Here is a 22,651-nt window from a genome sequence, read left to right as displayed (position 1 = left end):
ATTGTCTGTGGCTGCTTTCGGGCTCTAAAGTTGAGTAGCTGAGAGAATCACCTGGCCTGCAAAGCTGAAAATGTTTGCTCTCTAGCCCTTACAGAGAAGGTGTGCTCTAAGCCCTAGATGGCGATGGCCCACACCGGAGTAGTGGCAGTGGGAATGAAGAGACTCTGGCTTGGCATTTAGAGCTTGTTAGGACTGATTCAGAGCGCATTTAGGAGGTGCAACTGACAGGCGTAGATGACGCTGATGGGGTAAGGACTACTGCACCAGCCTCCTAACTGCTTCCCCTACTTCTGTTTTTGCGGCTCTACATACAACCCATTCTCCACTGAATAGCCATTTAAAAAAAAAGATCATGCCACTCCCTACTTACAACTAAAATTAGCCTTCTCACTATTGCCCTTAGGATAAATTTCAAATAAAATGTTCCTCATCTGACCCTGCCTACCTCTATAATCCAGTGTCTTCATTCTAGTCTTACTGGATTACTTTACTTGCATTTCCCATCTCATCCTGCCTTTAGGCCACTGCATAAACCTCCATGTGCCGGGAGTCAGCACTCCGCCTTCTGCCCACCTCCACTCCCAAAACGCTTTGTGCTTTTGCAGCGGTGGAGTGTTTGGAATGTGGGGTTTTTAAATTTCTGCCTTCATTTCTAGACTGGATTTAAGAAAGCAGAAACTGACTGGTGAACTAGCCTGCCCCAGCAGTTAGGAGAGCTTAAGAAAGACGAATGAAGGTGGAGGACTTCAGCTACATCAGGTGGCAGCCTCAATTATAAATCGTTTTTGAAACGTGGACAGTAATCCCTGTTTCACGTGGTTGCTGTAAGGATAAAATGCAAGAAAAATCCCTAGCTTGCTCAGTAGACGTGAGCTGAAATTAAATCTGATTTGGGGCCAATACAAAAGGACATGAATACTTAACAAGATAGTCCTTCTATGCCTGGTAAGATGGATCCGAAGGCGGGTCCCCATGAAGTACACCCCAGCCCTCCGCCCCAAATATGCTGAGCAGGGGCGGCCTGAGAGCCTGCGTACCCCTCCAAGGTGACTGCTCCGCCGAAAACAGGCGCTCTTTGAATGCATACGGTTAAGTCTGTTCCAGAGACCCTCGGCTGTGCTGCGAGTACACGGCCATTGTAGAAAAGACGGCTCTATCCGCAGTAATGGTCTGAGGTCACAAGGACCATATTTGGAGCAGGGAGGGAGGCCTTCTCTCCACATGTGGCTGAGGTGTCGTCGGGCCCCCTTCCAAGCCCCCGGGTCAGGCTGGGTAATCCCGGCTCAGGTGTTTGGCTGTGTCCTTCCTTCGGCCAGGGCACAACCCTGGACGTGGGGCCCTCCCGCCCAGGCTGCAGCCTCGTGAAAGTCACGTTCTCTCTGCCCGTCCTCTCGGGCACTCTATGGTTCTCGTGGTGACTCTACTCTAATTCTAGTTCCGGTCTCTATGGCGGCGGCGGAGGCAGGAACGGTTGTAGGTCGGCCGAATTAGCCGCCTAAGAGCCAATGAGAGTGGAAGAGCGATAAAGTATTAGCCAGTAGAAGCCAGGAGTTGAGGTCAGGTGGTGAGATTGACAGCAACGCTGGCCAGTGAACGATGCTTAGGGCGGGTCGATCGCAGGGCTTATCCCGCCCGTCCCGCCATTCTCGCTAGTTCGATCGGTAGCGGGAGCGGAGAGCGGACCCCAGAGAGCCCTGAGCAGCCCCACCGCCGCCGCCGGCCTAGTTACCATCACACCCCGGGAGGAGCCGCAGCTGCCGCAGCCGGCCCCAGTCACCATCACCGCAACCATGAGCAGCGAGGCCGAGACCCAGCAGCCGCCCGCCGCCCCCCCCGCCGCCCCCGCCCTCAGCGCTGCCGACACCAAGCCCGGCACCACGGGCAGCGGCGCAGGGAGCGGCGGCCCGGGCGGCCTCACATCGGCGGCGCCTGCCGGCGGGGACAAGAAGGTCATCGGTGAGGGCCGAGCGGGGACGGGGGTGGGGCCGTAGGGCAGCCTGGCGGCGGAACCGTTAGCCCAAGCGGGGCGAGCCGGCGGGCGCGCGGCCGGGGGCACCGAGTCGGCGGCGCGCGGCCGCCCCTCCCCCAGGCCGCCCCACTCGCGGCCGCCGGCCCGCCCGCCCGCCCGCTCCGCGTGCCCGGCGGGCGCGCGCGCGCCGCCTCCCGCGCCCCCTGCGGACCCCGCGCGGCCGCGCGCCCCTCCCCCGGGCGGCTGCGCGCCGCCGGCCGCGTGTGCGGCGGGGTCCCTCCCCTCGGCGCCCGCCGGCCGCGTGCGTTGGGCCCGCACGCCGTTGTTCCGTCCCCACCCGCTCCCTTCCGCGTGTGCCCCGAGGGCGCGGCGCGCCTCCTACGCAGGCCGGAGTGGGCCGGGCCGCTTCCCCTTCCTCACGTGCTCGGCGCCCCGCGGCCGCACCCGCGCCCGCGCCCCGGCCGCCTGGCCTCGGGGCCTCGAGCTCACCCACGTGCGCGGCTCGGGCGCCGGCGAGCGGGCCCCGAACAGAGAAAGGCTGTCAGGTGGCCGCCGGGGAGCGCGGGAGGGACCGGATGCTGAAGCGTGGCGGTTTGAAAAAAAAATGGATGTCTGGTAATCGTGGGTTTTTTCTTCCCTCTTTCCAGCAACGAAGGTTTTGGGAACAGTAAAATGGTTCAATGTAAGAAACGGATATGGTTTCATCAACAGGTGAGATGACCGCCGCGGAAGCCCGGGCCCACGTCTTGCATGCTCCGCTCCCTCTGCAGGCTCGGGATGGCTCGAGCAGGTGTAGCTTGCCACCTCTGGTGTATTGTTGGTGTGGGTTTTGTTTCCTCTGATGACGGAAGGGATTAGTGGATGTAGAGATTCTTTGTTTTGCAGCTAAATATTAATCTGCAATTTAAAAGGCTGCTTATGCTGCAAAGCAATTTAAAAGGCAAGCGGAGCGAGCGAGCCAACTAACAGGGCGACCCGAGGAAACGAAGACCTAGTCTAATTCTCCTAGGCTTGGGCCCACCCCATTTTTGTCCTTGTCATCTTTTTATACATTCTTGAAACCCGTATTTGAGAATGTGACCCACTAATTAGTGCATAGGGTGTTTACAGGCTGTCAACCTTCGGAGGTAACGGGATTTGACAGTGCCAGGATGGGGAGCCTTGTCCTTTTGACTATAAAGTTATTGCCTTTGTTGTGACATTTCAGTGTGTGCTGTCTTGAATGCCTCGGATAAATTTCATGTTAGGACTACTTTGACAGCAGAGTTGCTCTTATTCGTAGAGTAACAGCTGGAAGAAAATGGTCTTTCCTTTTCTCAATTTTTCTTTCTCCTCTTGCCCTGAAGTTATACCTGTTAAATGACTTTTATGACAGCTTTGGTTATAGCTTATTAGAGTGGCCTTAGTCTGCGATAACATTGTTCTTCGTGTGTGAAGGAGAAGCTACAAACTACATCCTTAGGATTAATCCTCAGGACTGTTTGTAGCCGTAGTGATGGTAACGCACAGGTTGCTCACGGCGCTCTTCAGTGGTCTCCTTGGAGCCGGGCATCGTTTTCAAGATGGCTGCCAGGGCCACTAGTGCAGCTACAGGGGTGGAGGGCACCGGGCTGCTGGTACCATGTGGGCCTTACAGGTGTGACACCATCTCGGCGTTTTCTTTCTTCCATATTTCAGAAGGCCTTAAACGACTAGATGTTCAAAAGAACACTTAAGATTAAGTAGTAACACCGCATGTTTGTGAAATGCATACCACTTCAGGAAACCAAATGGGCGAGATCAAGCTCACAGACAGACATAATAAAGTATTAAAGCAAAAGTGATTGTAAGTATTTGATGGTCCGTTTTCCACGTTTGCAGTTATGGAGAAACATTTTGTTTCTTCCAGAATCTTTAGGAATTTTCCATCTGTTTTTACACTGCCTTGTGACAAAGCTAAGGCTACATTTGTCATGTTCTTTTATAACGAGTTACTAATTAGGAGGGAAAGGAGTGCTTTGGTGCTTATATTTGACCAGTTTTTAGTTGGTTGATTGTGAGCATCACTTAGTATCTCTATCTTACTCTCATTCTTCTTCCTGTCCTAACCCTTAAACCAGTGGTTTTCAAATTTAAGTGTGCTAACCATGGAAGGGTATTAAAAATGCAAATTCCTGAGGTCTTCCTTCCTAGCTTGGATTCGTTGGGTTTGGGGTACATTTTTAACAAGAATTTCAGGTGATTATGACTTGTGGCCCATATCTTGAAAACCATTGCTTTTAACCCTTGACCCAAGATAATGATAGGATATTGCTGGTATGCGCATCAGAAGGGACTGTAATTTGCAGCTTTTTCCGTGGTTAGGTTGTAGTTTGTGTGTGCTTTCAACGTGTAGCATGTGCCCTCTGTTTTGCTGCATTTTGTTAAATGGCCATAGATTATGATATTTTTGAAGCAAACAGTTGATACTCGCAGTAAGAGGAGTTCTTTACATACTCCATTGTTATTGTATGAGATACCATTCTTTGAATATCTCTGTTCTGACTTGCAATCAACTCAGTTGGTCATCTTCCAGGGCAAGTTCAATGTACAATTAAATTGGCATTTGATGATCCTTTGTTTGGACTTTCCTAACCTAAACTTTTATATTTCTAAACTGGTCGTTTCAGTGATTCTCAGACTTTTTGAGTTAAGATACTGTAAAATCCGACTACGGTTAAGTCCAGGAAGATATATGTCTTAAAAGAACTACAGTTCTGGGGAGTTAGCAGTTGGCTCAGTGTGTGGACAGGGCTGGAGGCACCTGGCTCTCCTGAAGGGGTGGGGGAGCGGTCCTGTAAAGGAGAAGATGCAGTGTTTGCGATGATTACCTTGACACTAATTTTAAGCTTGGAATTCTACGAAGAATATATTCTAGATTCTTAAGATTTTTGTAATTAAAGTGGATATTTTAATGTAAATTTCTTGTCTTCTAAGAAACATATTTTCATTGTAAGCATTTCAATCTGAATTATCTGTGATAATTTTTATAGCCTTGGTAGAATTATTTTTTAAAGGGTTTTCTTTTGATAGTTTTATTGTATAAAAGGTGCTAAATTAAGAGCATGGAGCTTTAAAAATAGCAAAAATTTTGGCTTAATTTTGTTAGGCCATGTAATCTAGGAATTCTGAGGAATTCCTTTGTGTGCTGTGTCTGCAAAAGATAATTGGATTATGTGACTAGAAGGGTTTATTAGCTCCCCAAAATGACTTTTCATTTTATTATGAAAAACTTCACTCCAAACTATTGAAGACATCAATGGAAGGATACTACAGGGGTCAGTGGTTTCAGGGTTTCATTGTCTGCTTTTTAAATCTAGAAACCAGATTTTGTCTTTTGCTTCCAGCTGTTGAGGTTTAATCCATGCTCACCAGACTCGTGAAAGGTTGGCATGAATCAGTAACAACTTACTTTTCAGTGGGGTATGCATCTTTTATAGTGACCAGAATAGGAGTACTTTTCTGCTCTCCAGTGTACTTAAAATGCTAAATTAGTCATTCTAATATTTTGAGTGGGCAAGGAATTTGGAGCAAAGAGACTCACGTAGGACAGAGGTCACAAACTGGTGGCCTACTAGTTAAATCTACCCCCAGATGTTTCATTTGGACAGTACAGTGTCTTAAAAAGAATTGGAATTAATTACCGACATTTAAAACTCAGGAGATAATGCCAAAAATATCAGATTATCATCTTTTTTAAGATAAATTTTAGCTTTGGGGCCTGTAGTCCCATGTAAATAAAAATCAACTGGCCGTGCGTATTATTAATCACTTTTAAATGGGACATACATTTCCCTTTTTACCACAGTCTGTCAGGCTTAGTTTTCTCCTGGTATTGACTGCCCTTCCTGCTTGGCCTGTGTATATGCATTTGAGTTTATTACTCATGGTTTAGGAAGAGGTATAATAAACCAAGCCAGGGAGAGGCTTAGCTATCCCTCTTTACAAAAATACTTAGTCATGGCTGTCACGTTCAGTCTCCCTTTTGGGGATCCCATGTGTATATAACTGATAAAGGTGACTTCCTTCACACATGGTGATAAAAGTAGCTAGTGTTTATTAAGTACTTGTACCAGGCACTATTGTAAATGCTTTAAATGAACAAATTAATTTTCAAAACTTTTGATGTGTGAGTGCTGTTCTGAGGCACAGAAAGTTTGGGTAAATTTGCCCCAGGAAGCATAGCTAGTAAGTTGCAGAGCTAGGATTTGAACTCGCTTTTCTGACTCTGGAGTTTGTGTTTACTAAGTGCTATTATGCCGTCTCTGAAAATAGACCCTAGTCATCTTCAAATTGATTGTTGTCCACATTGTTACAGATAATTTGTTAGGGTGGATATTCTTAGCCATTGAAAGATCTCCAGCATGTCACCGAAGCTCTTATGTGCTGACTACTAGTTCCCCAGATCTGAAAAGCTCTCTGCTTCTCACTGCCAATTTCATGTAGTTGGGGATTGGCATAATAGTTCCAGTTCAGCATGTGGATTGGCTTTATGAATTAAAGGACTTGCTTAATAGCTAATATTGGGAGGCAGTTAAGGAATTAAAGGAGGGAACGTTAGACCTTTATCCCACTTCTGAATCTTTTTACTTCTGTTCTTATGTGACTTGTGATTTGAGAATGGGTTTTGCCTTTTTAAAGGGTTGTTTAAAAAAGAAGAAAGAGCGGCTGGCCCCATGGTGGAGTGGTTGTTTGTGCTCCCCACTTCAGTGGCCCAGGGTTTTCTGGTTCGGATCCTGGGCGCGGACATGGCACCACTCATCAGGCCATACTGAGGCGGCATCCCGCATAGCTTACCCAGAAGGACCTACAGCTAGAATATACAACCAAGTACTGGGGGCTTTGGGGACTGGGACCGGGTCGGGGGGGGGGGGGGGGGGGGGTGATGCTTGGCAACAGATGTCAGCTCAGGTGCCAATCCTTTTTTTTGAAGAAGAAGAAGAGGAAGAAAGAATAGCCACAGAGCCTGACCTCACAAAGCCTAAAATGCTATGTGGTCCTTTAAAAGTTTGTAGACCTGTGGAAAGATGATTGCCAAGTCTCTTGGGCAGTTAAAGTCAGACTGATCTTAAGTCATAGAAGTCATGGATAGTATACAACATAATTGACTAAATGTTGTCGTGCTGGGGAATGGTTAAAGACTTGGCAGTGTGGTGCTGAGGAAGAGATGGGGAGGAGGGAGGCATAAAAAGATAAAAATTTAAGTAGTCCCCAAGTCGTGATGTGTCATTGGCAGTCTTAAAAAGCACTATGTATTGAGAACTGGGGCTCTTAGTAAGACAGTGACTTGGCACTTTAGGATTGATTTATATTCTGGCTATGTTAACAACTGATCTTAAGTTGGGCAGAAGTCATCTGTGTTCGCCAAGTCTTTGATATGTAAAATCTTTTCATCTTAAAATCTAGAATAGAGAGCTAGTGTATTCACCTGTTTTTCTAGTACTTGGGGCTGTGGTTGCTTAGTTTCCTATACTCCAGTCTCAGCTCTTGGAAGCATCTACTATCCAGTTCACCTAAGGCAGAAGGGTAGAAAGTAGTGTAGGAAATGAGAGTGTATCTGTTGGGTGTGAGGAGTGTTTAATAGAGAACAAGTGAAAAGATAAGTGGGGTTTGTGATCTTAGGGCACATCTGCAGGACTCGATGTCTGGATGCTTTGGGTTCTGGAGCTTATAGATGCTAAATCCTGGAGTTTGTTTTTATAGCTATAGGATCATAAATTTATGCATTTGGGCATGTTAAGCTGTTGGAATGGCTTGGTGTGGTAATCTGCAACAAGGTAATAGCATAAGAGCATTTGGTTGTGAATGGATGAGCCTGTGTATGGTAGGTCTGTCTGATGGCAGTTCTGTGAATTGGCTAAAAATGTTTCGTAAAATTTTAGGATATCTTAAGACCCTTTTTAAGTTGGATATATTTAGTAGTATAGGGGTTTAGTGCTGGCTGCATGGTTTCCCTTCTTTGTGCTACATTAGGAACTCTTGAAGAGACTTCCATTTTCTTTCAATCCCAGCAGGGTTTCTTCCTCTTTCTTTAGCATTCCTCTAACTTAGAACGGTGTCCCCTTTTCTCTTCAGCCCCTTGCTCTGTGATTCCTTTTTCCTTGAAGTCAGTATTGTGTCCTCATTTGCTGAATAAGAACAATACTGTATTTCTAGGTAGGTGAGAAAATCTTCCAAGTGTGTTTTTCATTAAATTTTCTGCAGTAAATAGTGTCCTTATTAACATGGGGTAGAGTAGAAGAATACAACCGAAAGAGTACACTTGATTGCAGGAGACTGGGAGGGCTGGCATGTGATAAACAGAGTGATGGCTGATGGAGTAGTGTAGACCCATGCTGTCCAGTACAGTAGCCATCAGACACATGTGCTTGTTGAGCACTTGAAATTTGCCTAGGGCACTTGAGAAAATGAATTTTTATTCTAATTAGTACCTTAAAACTGATACTCAATTTAGTGTTTTGAACCACTTTTTGAGTAGCTTGAGTGTGTGAATCTAGTTTTCAGAAATGTGAAATACTTCAGTTTTTTTATTGATTATACATGTGGAAATAATGAAATTAATTTTACCTGTTTTTACTTATGGCTACTAGAAAATATGCTTATATTTGGCTTGTATGTTGTTTCTTTTTTATTTTTGAGGAAGATTGGCCCTGAGGTAACACCTGTGCCCACCCCCCTCTATTTTATATGTGGGGTGCTGCCACAGCATGGCTTGATAAGCTGTGCGTAGGTCCACGCCCAGGATCTGAACCGGTGAACCCCCGGCTGGCCCCGTATATTTTGTTTCTATTGGACAGCAGTTCTGGGCACCAGACTGCAAGTGAAATAATTGTTTCAAGTGGCAGCAGTATGGATAGGCTTGGATTTGAATATAGTGTGGCTTTCACTGGGTTTAAAAAAGAAATAGTGAACACATAATAAGTGGTTGCTGTTATCCCCAACTTAACAAATAAGGCAACTCGCCTAAGAGCATGTCATTACTAATGGGATAGCCGGGATTCCAGTTTTGGCTCCACTGGTTCTAGTAAGGAGTTCTTAACTGCTGTACTCTACATACCACCTGCTCCTCTCTCTGATTAGTATGGCTAAACATACTATAATATGCAGAAAACCATATTGGTCATTCAGCTGCTCTGTTGGATTGAATGGTGGTGGCCTTCTAGATTAAAATCCTTGAGGATAGGTCATGTCTTATTTTTATTTCTGGTGCTTAGCATAGTAGCTAGCTGGCCAGCACAAGAAAATACAGTCATTCATTGCTTAAGACAGGGATACGTTCTGAGAAATCCATGGTTAAGGAGATTTTGTTGTCATGTGAACGTCATCTAGTGTACTTACGCAGACCTAGATGGTATCGCCTATTACACACCTAGGCCGTATGATACTAATCTTATGGGACCGCTCTCGAATATGTGGTTGTGTGTGCAGTCTATCATTGACAGAAACATTATGTGGTGCATAACTATACTCACCTTTATTTTAAAGGGATGAATGAAGCCTTTGGATTTGCTATCCTTTCATTGTAGGCCCACTGGCTTGTGGCAGATTTTGGAATAACTAATAAGATGGAATAATGTGAAAGAATAGCTTTTAGAACAGTAAAAGGTGACGGTAATTACATTTTAATTTTAGAAACTGGCCTAGTATTAAGTGAATAGTAGACGCTCAATAAATATTTTTAAAATGTGAGAACCCACCATGTTCCTACAATATGCTGCGTGCTAGGTGAAAGTATTTTAATTGCTGCTTTTCCTTCTTCAGTAAGATCTCTAGTGGCCACGGCATGCATTTTTTCCAGTGTTACTGTAGATCAGGGGTCAAAAAACTACCAAGTCACAACTGGTTTGGTTTGGTTTGTGAGCTGAGAATGGTTTTTACATGTTGAAGGGTTGTGTGGGGGAATATGTAGCAGAGCCCTGGTCTCATCACGGAATAACTGTGTACTGCAGGCAAGGGTATAGGGATCCTTATTGCTTGTAGTCTTTTCAGAAAATTGGAGAAACCATATGCTGTTACCTACTTCTAAAGCTAAAATGGAAGGATTTCCAGACTGGTCCTTTTTGAGTTTTCAGCATAGTGAAGACCAGGGCCTGGAGAGTCAGACCTACCACTGTGAGGAAATGACCACATACTTTATTTTCCCAGTTTATAGGATGGGGGTTGATAATAGCATCTGCCTCAGGATTGTGAGGATTGAGTGATACAGTTAAAGCATGTGGCACAGTATCTGGAGCTTAAACCCTCTATAACGTAAGCTGCTCTGTGTCTATTTCGTTTTTCCCATTTTGCAGGTGAAGAAAGGATCCAGTGAGGAGGCAGCTTTCCAGCATCAGAGAATTGTTAACAGTAGAATGAGGGCTAAAAATTTGGTTTTATGTTAGCATTTCCTTGAATTTCTGGGTAGTCATTTGACAAATTGTAACTAGATCAGTGTAATGCATCTAAACCATAGTTGTCTATCTTGGCTGAAACTGCATTTTCTGAGCAGTCGAATTTCTTCCTAAAATTCATTTACACTTTGGCCATGATAATCCCTAGTAGGTTGATTTAGTTTCAGCAGAATAAGTGAGTACTATGTTGTCTGGCATGACATCATTAGTGAGTTTTTGTTTAGTGTTTGTCTCCATAAAGCATCTCCCTAAGCTGCTTTCCAGGGATGACTGTCTCATGTATTGCCTACTTTGTACTATTTGTAAAAAGATTGTCCTGACTAAATAAGTAGTTTGGTACATTTTCTAATATTCCTTTTATAACCTTGAAGTACCATGTTTGCCAGGTGAATAATGTGGATACTGGTGGTGTCCATGTTTATACTTCATTATGGTTTTTTCTTTTTATAAATTAATACTTTATTTTTAAGAGCAGTTTTAGGTTCGTGGCAGAATTGAGCAGAGAATACAGAGTTCCTGTATACGACATGCCCATACCCACGTGGCCTCCCCTGCGATCTTACACCAAAGAGATATGTTTGTTACAATTTACATTGCCATGTCATTGTCACCCCAAGTCCATAGTTTATGTTAGGGCTCACTCCTGGTGTTCTGCATTCTTAGGGGGTTTTAGTGGTCACTTTTAGGACCTCAAGAAGAGTTGGGAATTGGAAATGGTGATGAGGAAATGATTGAGGACGAAGTGAAAAAGAAGGAAGCTGGGAAATAATGGAAGGAAATATAAAGATAAGGAGTGACAAGACAGCTGTTGCTAGTCACTTCTACCCTCTTAATAGCTTAGTTAGGTCACACTTTGATTTTAGGCTTTTTTTTTTTTTTTTTTTTTTAATCTTCTACAGGTAGTGAGGTTACAACTGTTGGCAACAGCTTAGTCTTTAAAGCAGAAATCATGATGGCTTACTAGTTTTGTTTTTAATCTTTGGCACTGTGAAATATATTCCATTTTCTAACTGGTTCAACTTGGTCCTGTCTTGCAGGAATGACACCAAGGAAGATGTATTTGTACACCAGGTGAGTGCTCGTGTGGATCTTTACACTTCCAGCTCAAGGCCTCTCAGAAGAAAAGGGTGGATGTCTTCTCAACTGTTGTTCTTTGCAAAAAGATTATTAAGCCCAACCACCAAAGAATTCATTTAGTTCCCACAGGAAGAGTGGTAGCATGCTTAAATGTATACATTGAAACATTGTATTGTCAGTTCACTTTATTAAAATAGGTGTTTCAAATTGGTATTTTGTTAATAGTTGTAGCTTTGTAAAATATTGAATCTGCTTAACTCAGTACACTGAATTTTCAAACCTAATTTAAGATTAACAAAAAACCGCCATTAACCTAAACTTGAACTAATGTTGCTATGAACAGACAGAAACTTTGACGAGATATTTTCAAATGCTATTAGGTTTACCTCTGGTGAGGACAGATCACAGTAATCAGGAGGGAAATAGCTAGAACAAAGCTGGAAAACATTAATCTGAAATGAATGCTAGAAAACTAGCAAAGTAATGTAGCTCCTTCTCTTTATTGTAAAGCACTTTGAATGGGTAAGATGTTTTTACCTCTGGAGAATTTTGGCTGACTTGGAAAATTTAGAAATCGCCACTAGTTTATGGTTAAGTGAAAAGGCAGTGTGGCAAAGTTGGCAATTAATCACTAAATAATTTTTAGATTAGCTTTAGTGTTTTGAGAGGGAAAAAATAACATAGGGATAGCTACTACGTGCTGAACTTTCTCAAATACCATTTAAGGGAAATATTTTGAAATACGCTTGAGGGTTAAGGAATTTATTGTTTAAAATAAGAGATTGCCAAATGAACGCTAATATCGCAAACTTAAGTATATCATAGGCTCCATTGGACTTAATTACCCTCACAGTTATGCAGTAGGTAGGAAAAACACGTTTGTATGTGTGTACTTACGTGCTCTGCAATTTTTTCATAAGACTGTTGAACTACTGTGTTGAAAATCAAAACTTTTAAACCAGGTTTTTATACTGTAATCCAGACATCAAAAGACAGTCACTTTCCACACCATACCTTTGTTCAGGCAGGTGCGAGCTTGCATGGCAGCATACTTCTTAGGAAGGGCTGTCTTGGGTTGGTGCTTTGTAGCTCTCTGAAGTGTCCTCTACAGCATTCAGTGGCAATGAAGGGGAAAGCCAGATCAATTTCTAGTATGTCCAGAACCCTATCAGATAATAGCAGGAACAAATACAAGTATGGGAACATTTAAATTCATCACATAAATATAGGACTGCTCAGACGATGTTATTTTAAAGCAAATGTTTGTTTTATAAAATTGAACCAATTTTTACGTGTTCCTTAACTTCCCTTCTGATGTTCAAGGGAATATGTAGACTTAGGAACAAGAGACAGCAAGGCCTGTCAGCAACACTAAAAGGTTTGAGGAGTGTGGGGGAGGGCATTGAGGATGCTGACCGAAATAGTAGTTTTGGGATTTTAATTATCCAGACTTCTGCTATCCCCTATGACTGCAGGTAATTGAGAGGTGGCTATATATGAAAGGTATGAAAACTTTGTGACAGTTTAGATGACAGATGAGATCAACTGTTTGGCTGAACGCATGACACCCACTTGTACTGACCCACAAGTTGTCACCAATATGCTTTCCTCTTTATTTTGGAAGTGGTTTCAACATTTAGTTGTTTCTTGGGACTTTTGGCTGCTCAGGTCTTAGTGGTGTATCAAGGAGACTGCAGTTCTGGGCAACTTAGCTTAATTGACTTCAGATTTGTTGGTTGTCCTGCCTCCTCTGGAGTGGAAATGCATGGGTGATCCGGTAATGAATCCCACTGTGATGTAGTAGGATGAACATGGGGTTTGCAGTCCCAAGACCTGGATTTAGAAAAGTCCACACTCAGCTGCTTATTAGCTGCACGACCTTGGGCAAGTCACCTAACTTTTAAAAGCCTGTTTTATCATCTGTTAAAAAGGAGTAATAATACCTCATGTCATCTGTCACAAGGAGATTGAATAGGTAATATATGAAAGAACTTAGTGGAAGTACTACACACAAATGTGAGGTGTTATTCTTCCCCTTTTACTTGGTTGTAGCAGTCTAGAGAACAAGTAACAATGAGACTTATTGTATTGGGGGAGGTAATAACCAACTGTCCCATGCAGTCAGAAAATATAAAAAGTGACACGGTTAATACATGTGAATTGCACTTCCATTGAAGTATTATCACAGGTTGGAAGGGATTTTGGTTGACCTTTGCAATTGAGTTGGATATGGTACCACAGGGACAAGTTGGTTTGGTCAACTTTGAAGCGTGCAAACCTCAACTCGCCTGTCATCTAAACTGGCCCTGTGTGGGGCTAGCTTCTACTATTAAGTGCAGTCTTTGGGGGATAGGTGGATATCCTCATTTTGTTCAAAGCTACACATAATGCTTTTGCAAAAAGCATTTTTTAAAAATGTATATTGTTGTGTCTGTCTTGAGTGTTAAATTATTTGTTTTAGTTTGGAAAATAGTGGTAAAATGCTGGGGCCTTGTAAGATTGGAGTATTGTGGTTGAGGTTGGGGGTAGCATTGGTCCCTGTTTTCCTAAATTTATTGACGGTTTGGTCTTATTAAAGGTAAATTTAAGTATTGTATCCAAGCTAAAATAATATTGACTCTGGTACATTTTAAATGAAAAAGCACATTATTCTCCCCTGTTAATCTATTTTTGGAATGTGATATTACTAGACTGCCATAAAGAAGAATAACCCCAGGAAGTACCTTCGCAGTGTAGGAGATGGAGAGACTGTGGAGTTTGATGTTGTTGAAGGAGAAAAGGTGAGGATGCTTTTTGTGTAAAGGTTTGACTTCAGTATGGCAATATTGTGGAGATCTCATCCGTGAGGATGGTGGCTCTAATGTGGATTGATGGGTCAGGTGACCACATGAACACAGGTGCATCAAACCTAATGTGCTGGCTGCAGTTAGAGGGCGATCTCTTCAGAGCAGTGAGGAACTAATAGTTAATCATTTCTATGCACCCCTGGCCACATAGACTCTTTTTTTGTTTGTGTTGTGTAAATTTGGTTAAGTGTACTTAATTCCATTGTCACTGTCAATATATGATGGCTTTTGTAGGGTGCGGAGGCAGCAAATGTTACAGGCCCTGGTGGAGTTCCAGTGCAAGGCAGTAAATATGCAGCAGACCGTAACCATTATAGACGCTATCCACGTCGCAGGGGTCCTCCACGCAATTACCAGCAGAATTACCAGAATAGTGAGAGTGGGGAAAAGAATGAGGGATCGGAGAGCGCTCCCGAAGGCCAGGCTCAACAGCGCCGGCCCTACCGCAGGCGACGGTTCCCACCTTACTACATGCGGAGACCCTATGGGCGTCGACCACAGTATTCCAACCCTCCTGTGCAAGGAGAAGTGATGGAGGTAAGTCTCACCAGAAAGTAAAAGGATGGACAACAGCATGTGGTAACTTTTGATAGGACTGCATTTTAAACATTTCCTGGGTGTCTTCCCCTATATTGGATTAATCTTACAGGAAGCACTTTTTGATTCCTAATAACCAGAAATTTAATGACTTATAATCACAGTTATTAGGTGATTTCCTTTATTTACTTTTAACTTCTGTATTTAGACTTTGGGTTTGTCTGGTTGGGTTTTTACTGTTACTGATCCATTTGGCTCAATGTGCATTGTCTTTTCAGGGTGCTGACAACCAGGGTGCAGGAGAACAAGGTAGACCAGTGAGGCAGAATATGTATCGGGGTTATAGACCACGATTCCGCAGGTATGGTTTTCATTAAAAAATTTCTCTGACATCTGTTAGGACTTGGTCGCGTCGTCTCCTGCTGTCTTTTTGAGTCATTTATCAGTTAGTGCTCACATTTTCTTTCAGCAGATGGCTAAGGTGAACCTGAAGTCAGTTGTCTTTGAGAGTATGTTCTTTGCATCTTTGCTGCTTGTGTAGATGAGCTCTACTTTATATACAGTTGTTGTTCCTCCCCCTCTAATGAGGGTATGGAATTAAGACCTGCTTCATTGGGAAGGAGAAAGGTAAAAGTAATCTTTTAAGCATTAGGCTCTGAACTGCACCGTATCATAAATGAAGAATCAACAGAGTTTTATCTTTGAGATGGCACAATTTTTCATTAAACACGTCTCAGTGTAAGTAGGTACTTTTTTTGTCACCCTAAAGTTGCAAAGTGAAATCACTCCATTAAGAATTTACATTTTGGGAAAAAGAAACCCAATTCCATATTAGCCTTAACCAACCAACCTACCTGCTTGGGTATTAGAGAATCCTTTTTAAATGGAGGATGTTTAATGATTAGAGTATAGACTAATTGGGGAAGAGCTCCATGAGCCAGACATGTTTAGTACATAAGTGTAGTGCACCATGATGCAGTAGTCCCAGTCCCACACTGGCAGGATGGAATAGTGTGTACAGGTAATTCTTGAAAGGGTCTTATATCAAAGCATTGAGTCTCTACAAGTGATCCCTAACGGTAACTGGTAATATACTCAAAAACCCAATACAGTAATAACTCTTCTTAACTGATAATCGCTTATGTAGCAACCTTCACTGTAGATGTCCAAATAAGTTTTAAGAAACAAGTTACTGGGGCCAGCCCAGTGGCATTGTGGCTCGTTCCATGTATTCCACTTTGGTGGCCTGGGGTGCACGGGTTTGGATCCTGGGCGCAGACCTACACGCCACTCATCAAGCCATCCTGTGGCGGCATCCCACATACGAAAAATAGAGGAAGATTGGCACAGGTGTTAGTAGCTCAGGGCCAATATTACCAAAAAAAAGAAAAACAAGTTCCTTACTATAAAAGTACCCAAAATACAATATAGAAGTCTTCAAAATACGTTGAACTGTAGAAGAGAGGAGGTTTCTAACTACAACTTCTCTGTTTTACGAAAATGAGCACTCAGTGGAGCTTTAGGAACTAGGAAGCCCAATTGAGATTATATTACCTACATCAGTATATGTCTGTTGAATTTTTTGCTGAGGAAGATTAGCCCTGAGCTAACATCCATGCCAGTCTTCCTCCACTTTATATGTGGGTCACCGCCACAGCATGGCTGACAAGTGGTATAGGTCTGAGCCTGGGATCTGAACCCTTGAACCTGGGCCAGCAAGGTGGAGCGCACTGAACTTAACAACTGCACCACAGGGCTGGCCCTTGTATGTTGAGTTTTGCAATAGCCATGTCTGTGATGTATTTTTTCCTTCTTTCCATTGATGTATGTTCTGTCCTGAGAGTTTCTAATTCATGAAAACGAGCTCAAGTCTTAGCTGATGTTCACTGAAATTGGAGTTCTCTAATACTGGAGCCACCAGGAGATTGTGTTGGCTGTGTGCTGGATGTTGGAGATAGATGAGCTCTTCCTGTTGAGTGAGGAAAATTATTTTTCATGCTGACAGATTGTTAGGCTTTGTTGATCTTGAACTGAATTATGGTTCAAACTGTTTTAAACCTAAACATAGATACCTTGCAGAAATATTGCAAATAATATCACAATAGCATTTTTTAAACAGTGTTAAATGTTTTAAAGTTGGTCTAAGATAAGCTTTCATGGCAGTCTATCCATTACATCCATGGGTGCCAACAGCAGAATCCTTGATTTACCTTTTTGTTACACTGTAGAACTGCTTAAATTTTCTGCCTAGTTTCATTGTGTCCTTAAAAATAGCACATGAATTTTTGTTGAGTGCTTCAGTTTTACTGTTTGCTTTTTGATTTAAGTTAGACTTCATAGTCTTCATTCGAATGGATAGACTTGTTGACAGTGCCAGATAACTCCTATGGTGACATAGAATTGCCTTAAAATTTACAATGATTCTGTCAATGAATGCAGGGCTTTCCAGACCATTTATCCAGGAATTTTTTTGTTCAGTTTGAATAGTAAATGACACATATTGCCTATAATGTGTAGGCTGAAGTCCTGATTGGTATAGGTCCAAGAGCAAATTGAAAGAGATCTGAGGCAGGTAAAGCAGGAGTTTTGCTGAAAAAAAAGACAAATGAGGTGGCACTAAGGTAAGAGTGGCTTCAGGAAAGGATCCTTATTTATGGGAAATGAGAGCATATTTGTAGGCTCAAAAATGCAATAGAAGAGGACAGTTGGCAGGAGAGTGACTGCTGGAACTGTCTTCAGTTGGGATAGTTTTGTCCACAAGTAAGGGTTGGCCTTTCACTAGGAACCATGGGCATTTCTTGTGTAAGAACCCGGAGTATGTGGGCCGCCTGTGTGTTAGTAAAGTCAAAAGGAGAGGTAAGAGAGGAAGTTTGGAGAGTTTGGAACAAAGATGTGAAATTATATCTGTAAAAGAAGAATAGGGGAAATCAAATAATAGAGTAGTAATCACAAATTTAAAGTGCATCCACCCAGCATGGTTGTATTTTTCCAGCCGCTTTGAGTAGCAGGCTCAGATTGGGCAGAGAGTTGGATTTGTCCTGCATTTGTTTACCCAGATGGAGATACTGGGGTTGGGATTGGTTATAATGATAAATGGTGAACTTTATACTTACATAAGGGGGGAGGTAAGGATTAAGGGAGTGTGAGGGACAGGCTGGGTGATAGGATCACTGAATTATAGGTCCTAGTGGAAGTAAAGAATGAGAGAACAAGAAGGAATAAGAAGGGCTGACTGGAGAGTGGAATGCTTGAAATTGAGCAAACTCAAGTAGAAAACAAGGACCAGATGGGAGGCCAAGAATCTAAAAGCCTGGGTTATTTGGGGCTGTCATGATAACTACGACAGGAAAATGATGGTAAATGACACACAGCCTAACGTAAGATTTGAAAGCTTGGGGTTTGGACAGAAATGGGGGGAATGGTCTAAGAAGCCACAGTGATAGGGATGGGGCAGCTCCATTCGTAGGCTGCAGGAGAAAGCCAGAGCAGTTTTGCCAAAGATTGGCCATGAGTTCCAAAAAAATGGGAAGGTTTCAGGAGAAGGGGAGGGGTTGGAATGGGTAGTTGGGAGATTGGAGGATTTAGAAGTGAAAAATGGGGTGTACAGATCTAAATTGGAATTAAAACCTATGATGACTGATAGGTTAGGTATAAAAGGCATGATGTTAACGTTCGTGTTCCTGGGGTGCTGTGATTATGGATGGAGGAAAGGCCAAGAAAACGTCACTGTTTTCTGATGTTTGTAATCACCAGGGAAAGAAATCGAGTGTCTTTTTCTCGATGATTAAAAAAGTTGTGATCTTTTTTTGGTGCTGGGTTATTTTTAATTTCAGGCCATTGAAGATAATATATTGATGGAATGTAACACTTAAGCTTTTTTCATGTGTGCAACTCAGTGGCTTTTAGTATACTCAAAAAGTTATGCAACCATTACTGCTGATTCCAGACATTATCACCCACCTCCCCCCAAAAAATATCCATTAGCAGTCACTCCCCATTCCTCTCTATCCCAGCCACTTGCTTACACTAGGCTACTTTCTGTCGCTGGATTTGCCTTTTGTGGACATGTCATATAAATGGAATCAAAATATGTGGCTTCTTTATGTGCTTAGCTTCTCTGGCTTAGCCTGTTTTTAAAGTTCATCCACGTTGTAGCATGTATTGGTACTTGATTCCTTATTATGCACAAATCATGTTCCATTGTATGGGTATCATGTTTTGTTTCTAAATCAGTTCATGAACATTTGAGTTGTTTCTAATTTTTTTGTTATTAAAAATATTATTCTATTGGGTATAGACCCTTGAGTGAAATCGCTGGGTCACATAGTAACTCTTCAAAATTTGGAGGAGTTTCCAAAGCTGCTGTGCCATTTTATATTCCTGCCAGCTATGTATGAGGAATTCCCGTTTCTCCACATCTTCACTGACGCTGGTCATTTTCCGACCTTTTGGTTGTGGCCATCCCAGTAGATAATGAAGTTGTGTCATGGGTTTTGATTTGCATTTCCCTGATGATTGACTAGCAGTTGCTGTGTACCGTCATTTATATGCAGGGGGGAGGGCGTCTTTTTTTATTTTGATTTCTTGCCTTTTTAGCAAGTGTTTGTCTCCAAAGGTTAGCAGTTGTTCCCAAGCCATAAAGCCATTTTACTTTACTTTTAATATTTTTTTATTTTATTTCATGTATTTATTTTTTGTGAGGAAGATTAACCCTGAGCTAACATCTGTGCCCGTCTTCCTCTACTTTATATGTGGATCACCACCACAGTGTGGCTGACGAGTGGTGTACATCTGTGTCAGGGATGTGAACCCAGGCCACCAGAGCTGAGCGTGCTGAACTGAACCACTACGCCATGGGGCTGGCCCCAAGAGCCCATTTTAAAATAACATCAGAGTTTGATGGTGTTGTGCCCATTTTAGTCATTTCACGATTAACTTTGTAATAGAGTATAGTGTGTGTAAAAGTTTGCTAGTCCATTAAAACCAGATTTAAATGCTCATCTTCCAGTTAACACTTCCAAATACTTGTTTGTGAACTATGAACCAAGTTTGCTCTATGATTTCTACTAACTTACTTGCAGACCACTTGACAGGAAGGTCAGATATGGTGTTTGGTTGAGTGGATCAAGTGTTAACACTGGTGGGTGGGCTAAAGAAAGAAGGTTTTATCATTGCAAGATTGCCCAATATTCATTCCAGGGGCCCTCCTCGCCAAAGACAGCCTAGAGAGGATGGCAATGAAGAAGATAAGGAAAATCAAGGAGATGAGACCCAAGGTCAGCAGCCACCTCAACGTCGGTACCGCCGCAACTTCAATTACCGACGCAGACGCCCAGAAAACCCTAAACCACAAGATGGCAAAGAGACAAAAGCAGCCGATCCACCAGCTGAGAATTCGTCCGCTCCCGAGGCTGAGCAGGGCGGGGCTGAGTAAATGCCGGCTTACCATCTCTACCATCATCCGGGTAAGTAAGCCTAGGTGGCCTTCAGGCCTCTGAGCAGTCTTGAGTGGTATGCATTAAGGCAAGAGAAAAAACCCAGTCCATCAGGTAAGGTAAGCTGTGTTTACTTACAGTGTCTTCCGTCTGAATTAATCTCACAGTTGCTTAAATTCTGCCTTTTGGTAATGGCCAGTATCAGACCATTCTTGGCCTCCAGTCACCTCAGTTCTTCTACCTGGAGGCCTGTCTTCACGTTGTGTCTTGAGTATTAGAGCCTTCTGTCAACCTCTCTGAGTGAGTTTGGTGATTTCAGTACATTATCTTCAGGGAAAGTGGCAGCTTTGACATCGTATCATCAGTTCCAAAATTAAGGGATTCCTTTGCTGTCAGCCTTTACTTGATACTGAGAGACATGTAATTGTCTCTGCTAGGCTCTTGAATTATCATTTTCAGCCAGTAGTTCTTTTCGTCTTTTCCCTCTATACTATTTGTGGGTGGCGAAAGGTCATCCAGAACCTGCAAGTAACCGTTGTTGTCACACAGCAGTGTCCACTCCTCTTGTAAATCACTGCCTTCCCTACTTAGCTAATGTGAACTGGAGCCATGTGGTGTCCTAAGAGAGCATTGCAGTGAACTGTGCGAGATAACCTTTGTTTTGTTTTTCTTTACAGTTTAGTCATCCAACAAGAAGAAATGAATATGAAATTCCAGCAATAAGAAATGAACAAAAGATTGGAGCTGAAGACCTTAAGTGCTTGCTTTTTGCCTGTTGACCAGATAACTAGAACTATCTGCATTATCTATGCAGCATGGGGTTTTTATTATTTTTACCTAAAGATGTCTCTTTTTGGTAATGACAAACGTGTTTTTTAAAAAAAAAAAAAAAGCCTGGTTTTTCTCAATACACCTTTAAAGGTTTTTAAATTGTTTCATATCTGGTCAAGTTGAGATTTTTAAGAACCTCATTTTTAATTTGTAATAAAAGTTTACAACTTGATTTTTTCAAAAAAGTCAACAAACTGCAAGCACCTGTTAATAAAGGTCTTAAATAATTGTCTTTGTGTATATTTCTGTATTGTTTTATTTTCGTTTATAAATCCTTGGCTGGTGGTAGGACCCTTAGCTTAGACCTGTCTGCAGATAGATGGTACTCACTGGTAATTGCTCAGGGAAATTTTCTTAAAATGTGTAATTCTTCATTAAGTGACGTAACTATGGGCTCGTGCTTAAAAATTGGAAAATATTTACTTACTGTGATAATCTAGCCGTTGGCCTCTTTGTACGGTCCTTCTGCTGGGAGGCAGTGGTAAAGGGGACTGGACATGCTCCAGCAAAGACCAGCTGGATTCTCATCCCTGGAAGCCACTTTTTTCTGTCTCCGATTTCAGCCCGCCAAGTGAAGGCAGGCATCCACCTTAGAGCTGTCAGGTGCCTGCCATGGAGCCTGGCGTCACGGTCACTAGAGACGGTAACAACATAATGTAACACCTGTGGAAAGGCTACAGACATTGAGATCAGTGAACTCAGCTCCTTTGTAACCTAAGCCTGTTCTGGCTATTCTTTTAAAATGTCTCCTTAGATGCTGTTTGACTCCCTTTATGGACTAGTCTGGCTGCTGTCCAGAGACTCATTCTGGGTCATTCAGGCCAGCTTTTGTGGCCCAGGGGAAAGATGATGGGATGTAGAGTAGGCTGGAGTGGCACATCCAGGAGTCCTGCAGTGCTGTGTAAGTCCAGATGGTGGTGCCACTTCCCACAATGTGCTCAGGGTTCACAGAACCAAGACTGCATTGCTCTGTTTATTTCCATTCTAAGGGACTGGTGAATAAAGTGGGAAGGTAATACACAAGTAGGCAACACTCTTTCAGACTTCTCTTTCAAATTTGAGACAGCTCTTTGCCTTTCATGAAAACATATTCAGCGTAAGCAAGAGTACAGTGGAACAAACACTTAAACACTGCTGGTGGCGTGTAAAATGTAGCAATTTTTGTAATTGCACAAATTCAGATATATATCATGGAAATAGAAGTGTCAACAATATTGGCTAAATATCCAATAGTGTTAAGATGTGATTTTGAAAATCATGGCAAGGAGGCAGGTTTTGTGATACAGTGTTGCTAATGTTGCAGGCACAACTACCTGTGCATTTTTTTCCAATGTGCTTCCCCTGTGTTGCCTGGCACTTTCTGAATTCCTTCACTGTGTGTAAGAATTAGGTAGCCTGCGAGTCTCTGTAAGACGATCCAGAGAACACAGTCTTTCTTGCAACTAGAAAACAGGTTGAGAACCTGGTTGGCCAGTCAGATGCACCAGCGTGAGACTGGAGAAGTCAATACTGTTTGCTAGAGAGGAGGGTGGAAGCAGCACTTTGTAG

At 42.8% G+C, this 22,651-nt stretch overlaps 1 protein-coding gene across 2 annotated transcripts; it reads left to right on the top strand.

Moving 5' to 3' along the window:
• The first annotated feature begins 1,234 nt into the window (after positions 1-1,234).
• YBX1 (Y-box binding protein 1) lies at positions 1,235-21,335 on the top strand. Of its 2 annotated transcripts, XM_023632226.2 has the most exons (8): positions 1,235-1,956; positions 2,617-2,680; positions 11,415-11,448; positions 14,145-14,234; positions 14,535-14,837; positions 15,116-15,198; positions 20,037-20,302; positions 20,950-21,335. In XM_023632226.2, exons 1-7 carry the CDS (start codon positions 1,791-1,793, stop codon positions 20,269-20,271), a joined length of 975 nt encoding a protein of 324 aa, XP_023487994.1. In that variant the 5' UTR covers positions 1,235-1,790; the 3' UTR covers positions 20,272-20,302; positions 20,950-21,335. The 2 variants fall into 2 exon arrangements, with proteins under 2 accessions (XP_023487994.1, XP_023487998.1); XM_023632230.2 differs by lacking the exon at positions 14,145-14,234 and having other exon boundaries at positions 1,403-1,956.
• The last annotated feature ends 1,316 nt before the right edge of the window (positions 21,336-22,651 follow it).

This window comes from Equus caballus, chromosome 2 (assembly GCF_041296265.1).
Source record: "Equus caballus isolate H_3958 breed thoroughbred chromosome 2, TB-T2T, whole genome shotgun sequence".
Classification (NCBI taxonomy): Eukaryota; Metazoa; Chordata; class Mammalia; order Perissodactyla; family Equidae; genus Equus; species Equus caballus.
The sequence above is the reverse complement of the archived record's forward strand: the minus strand, read 5'-3'. Positions and strand labels throughout refer to the sequence as shown.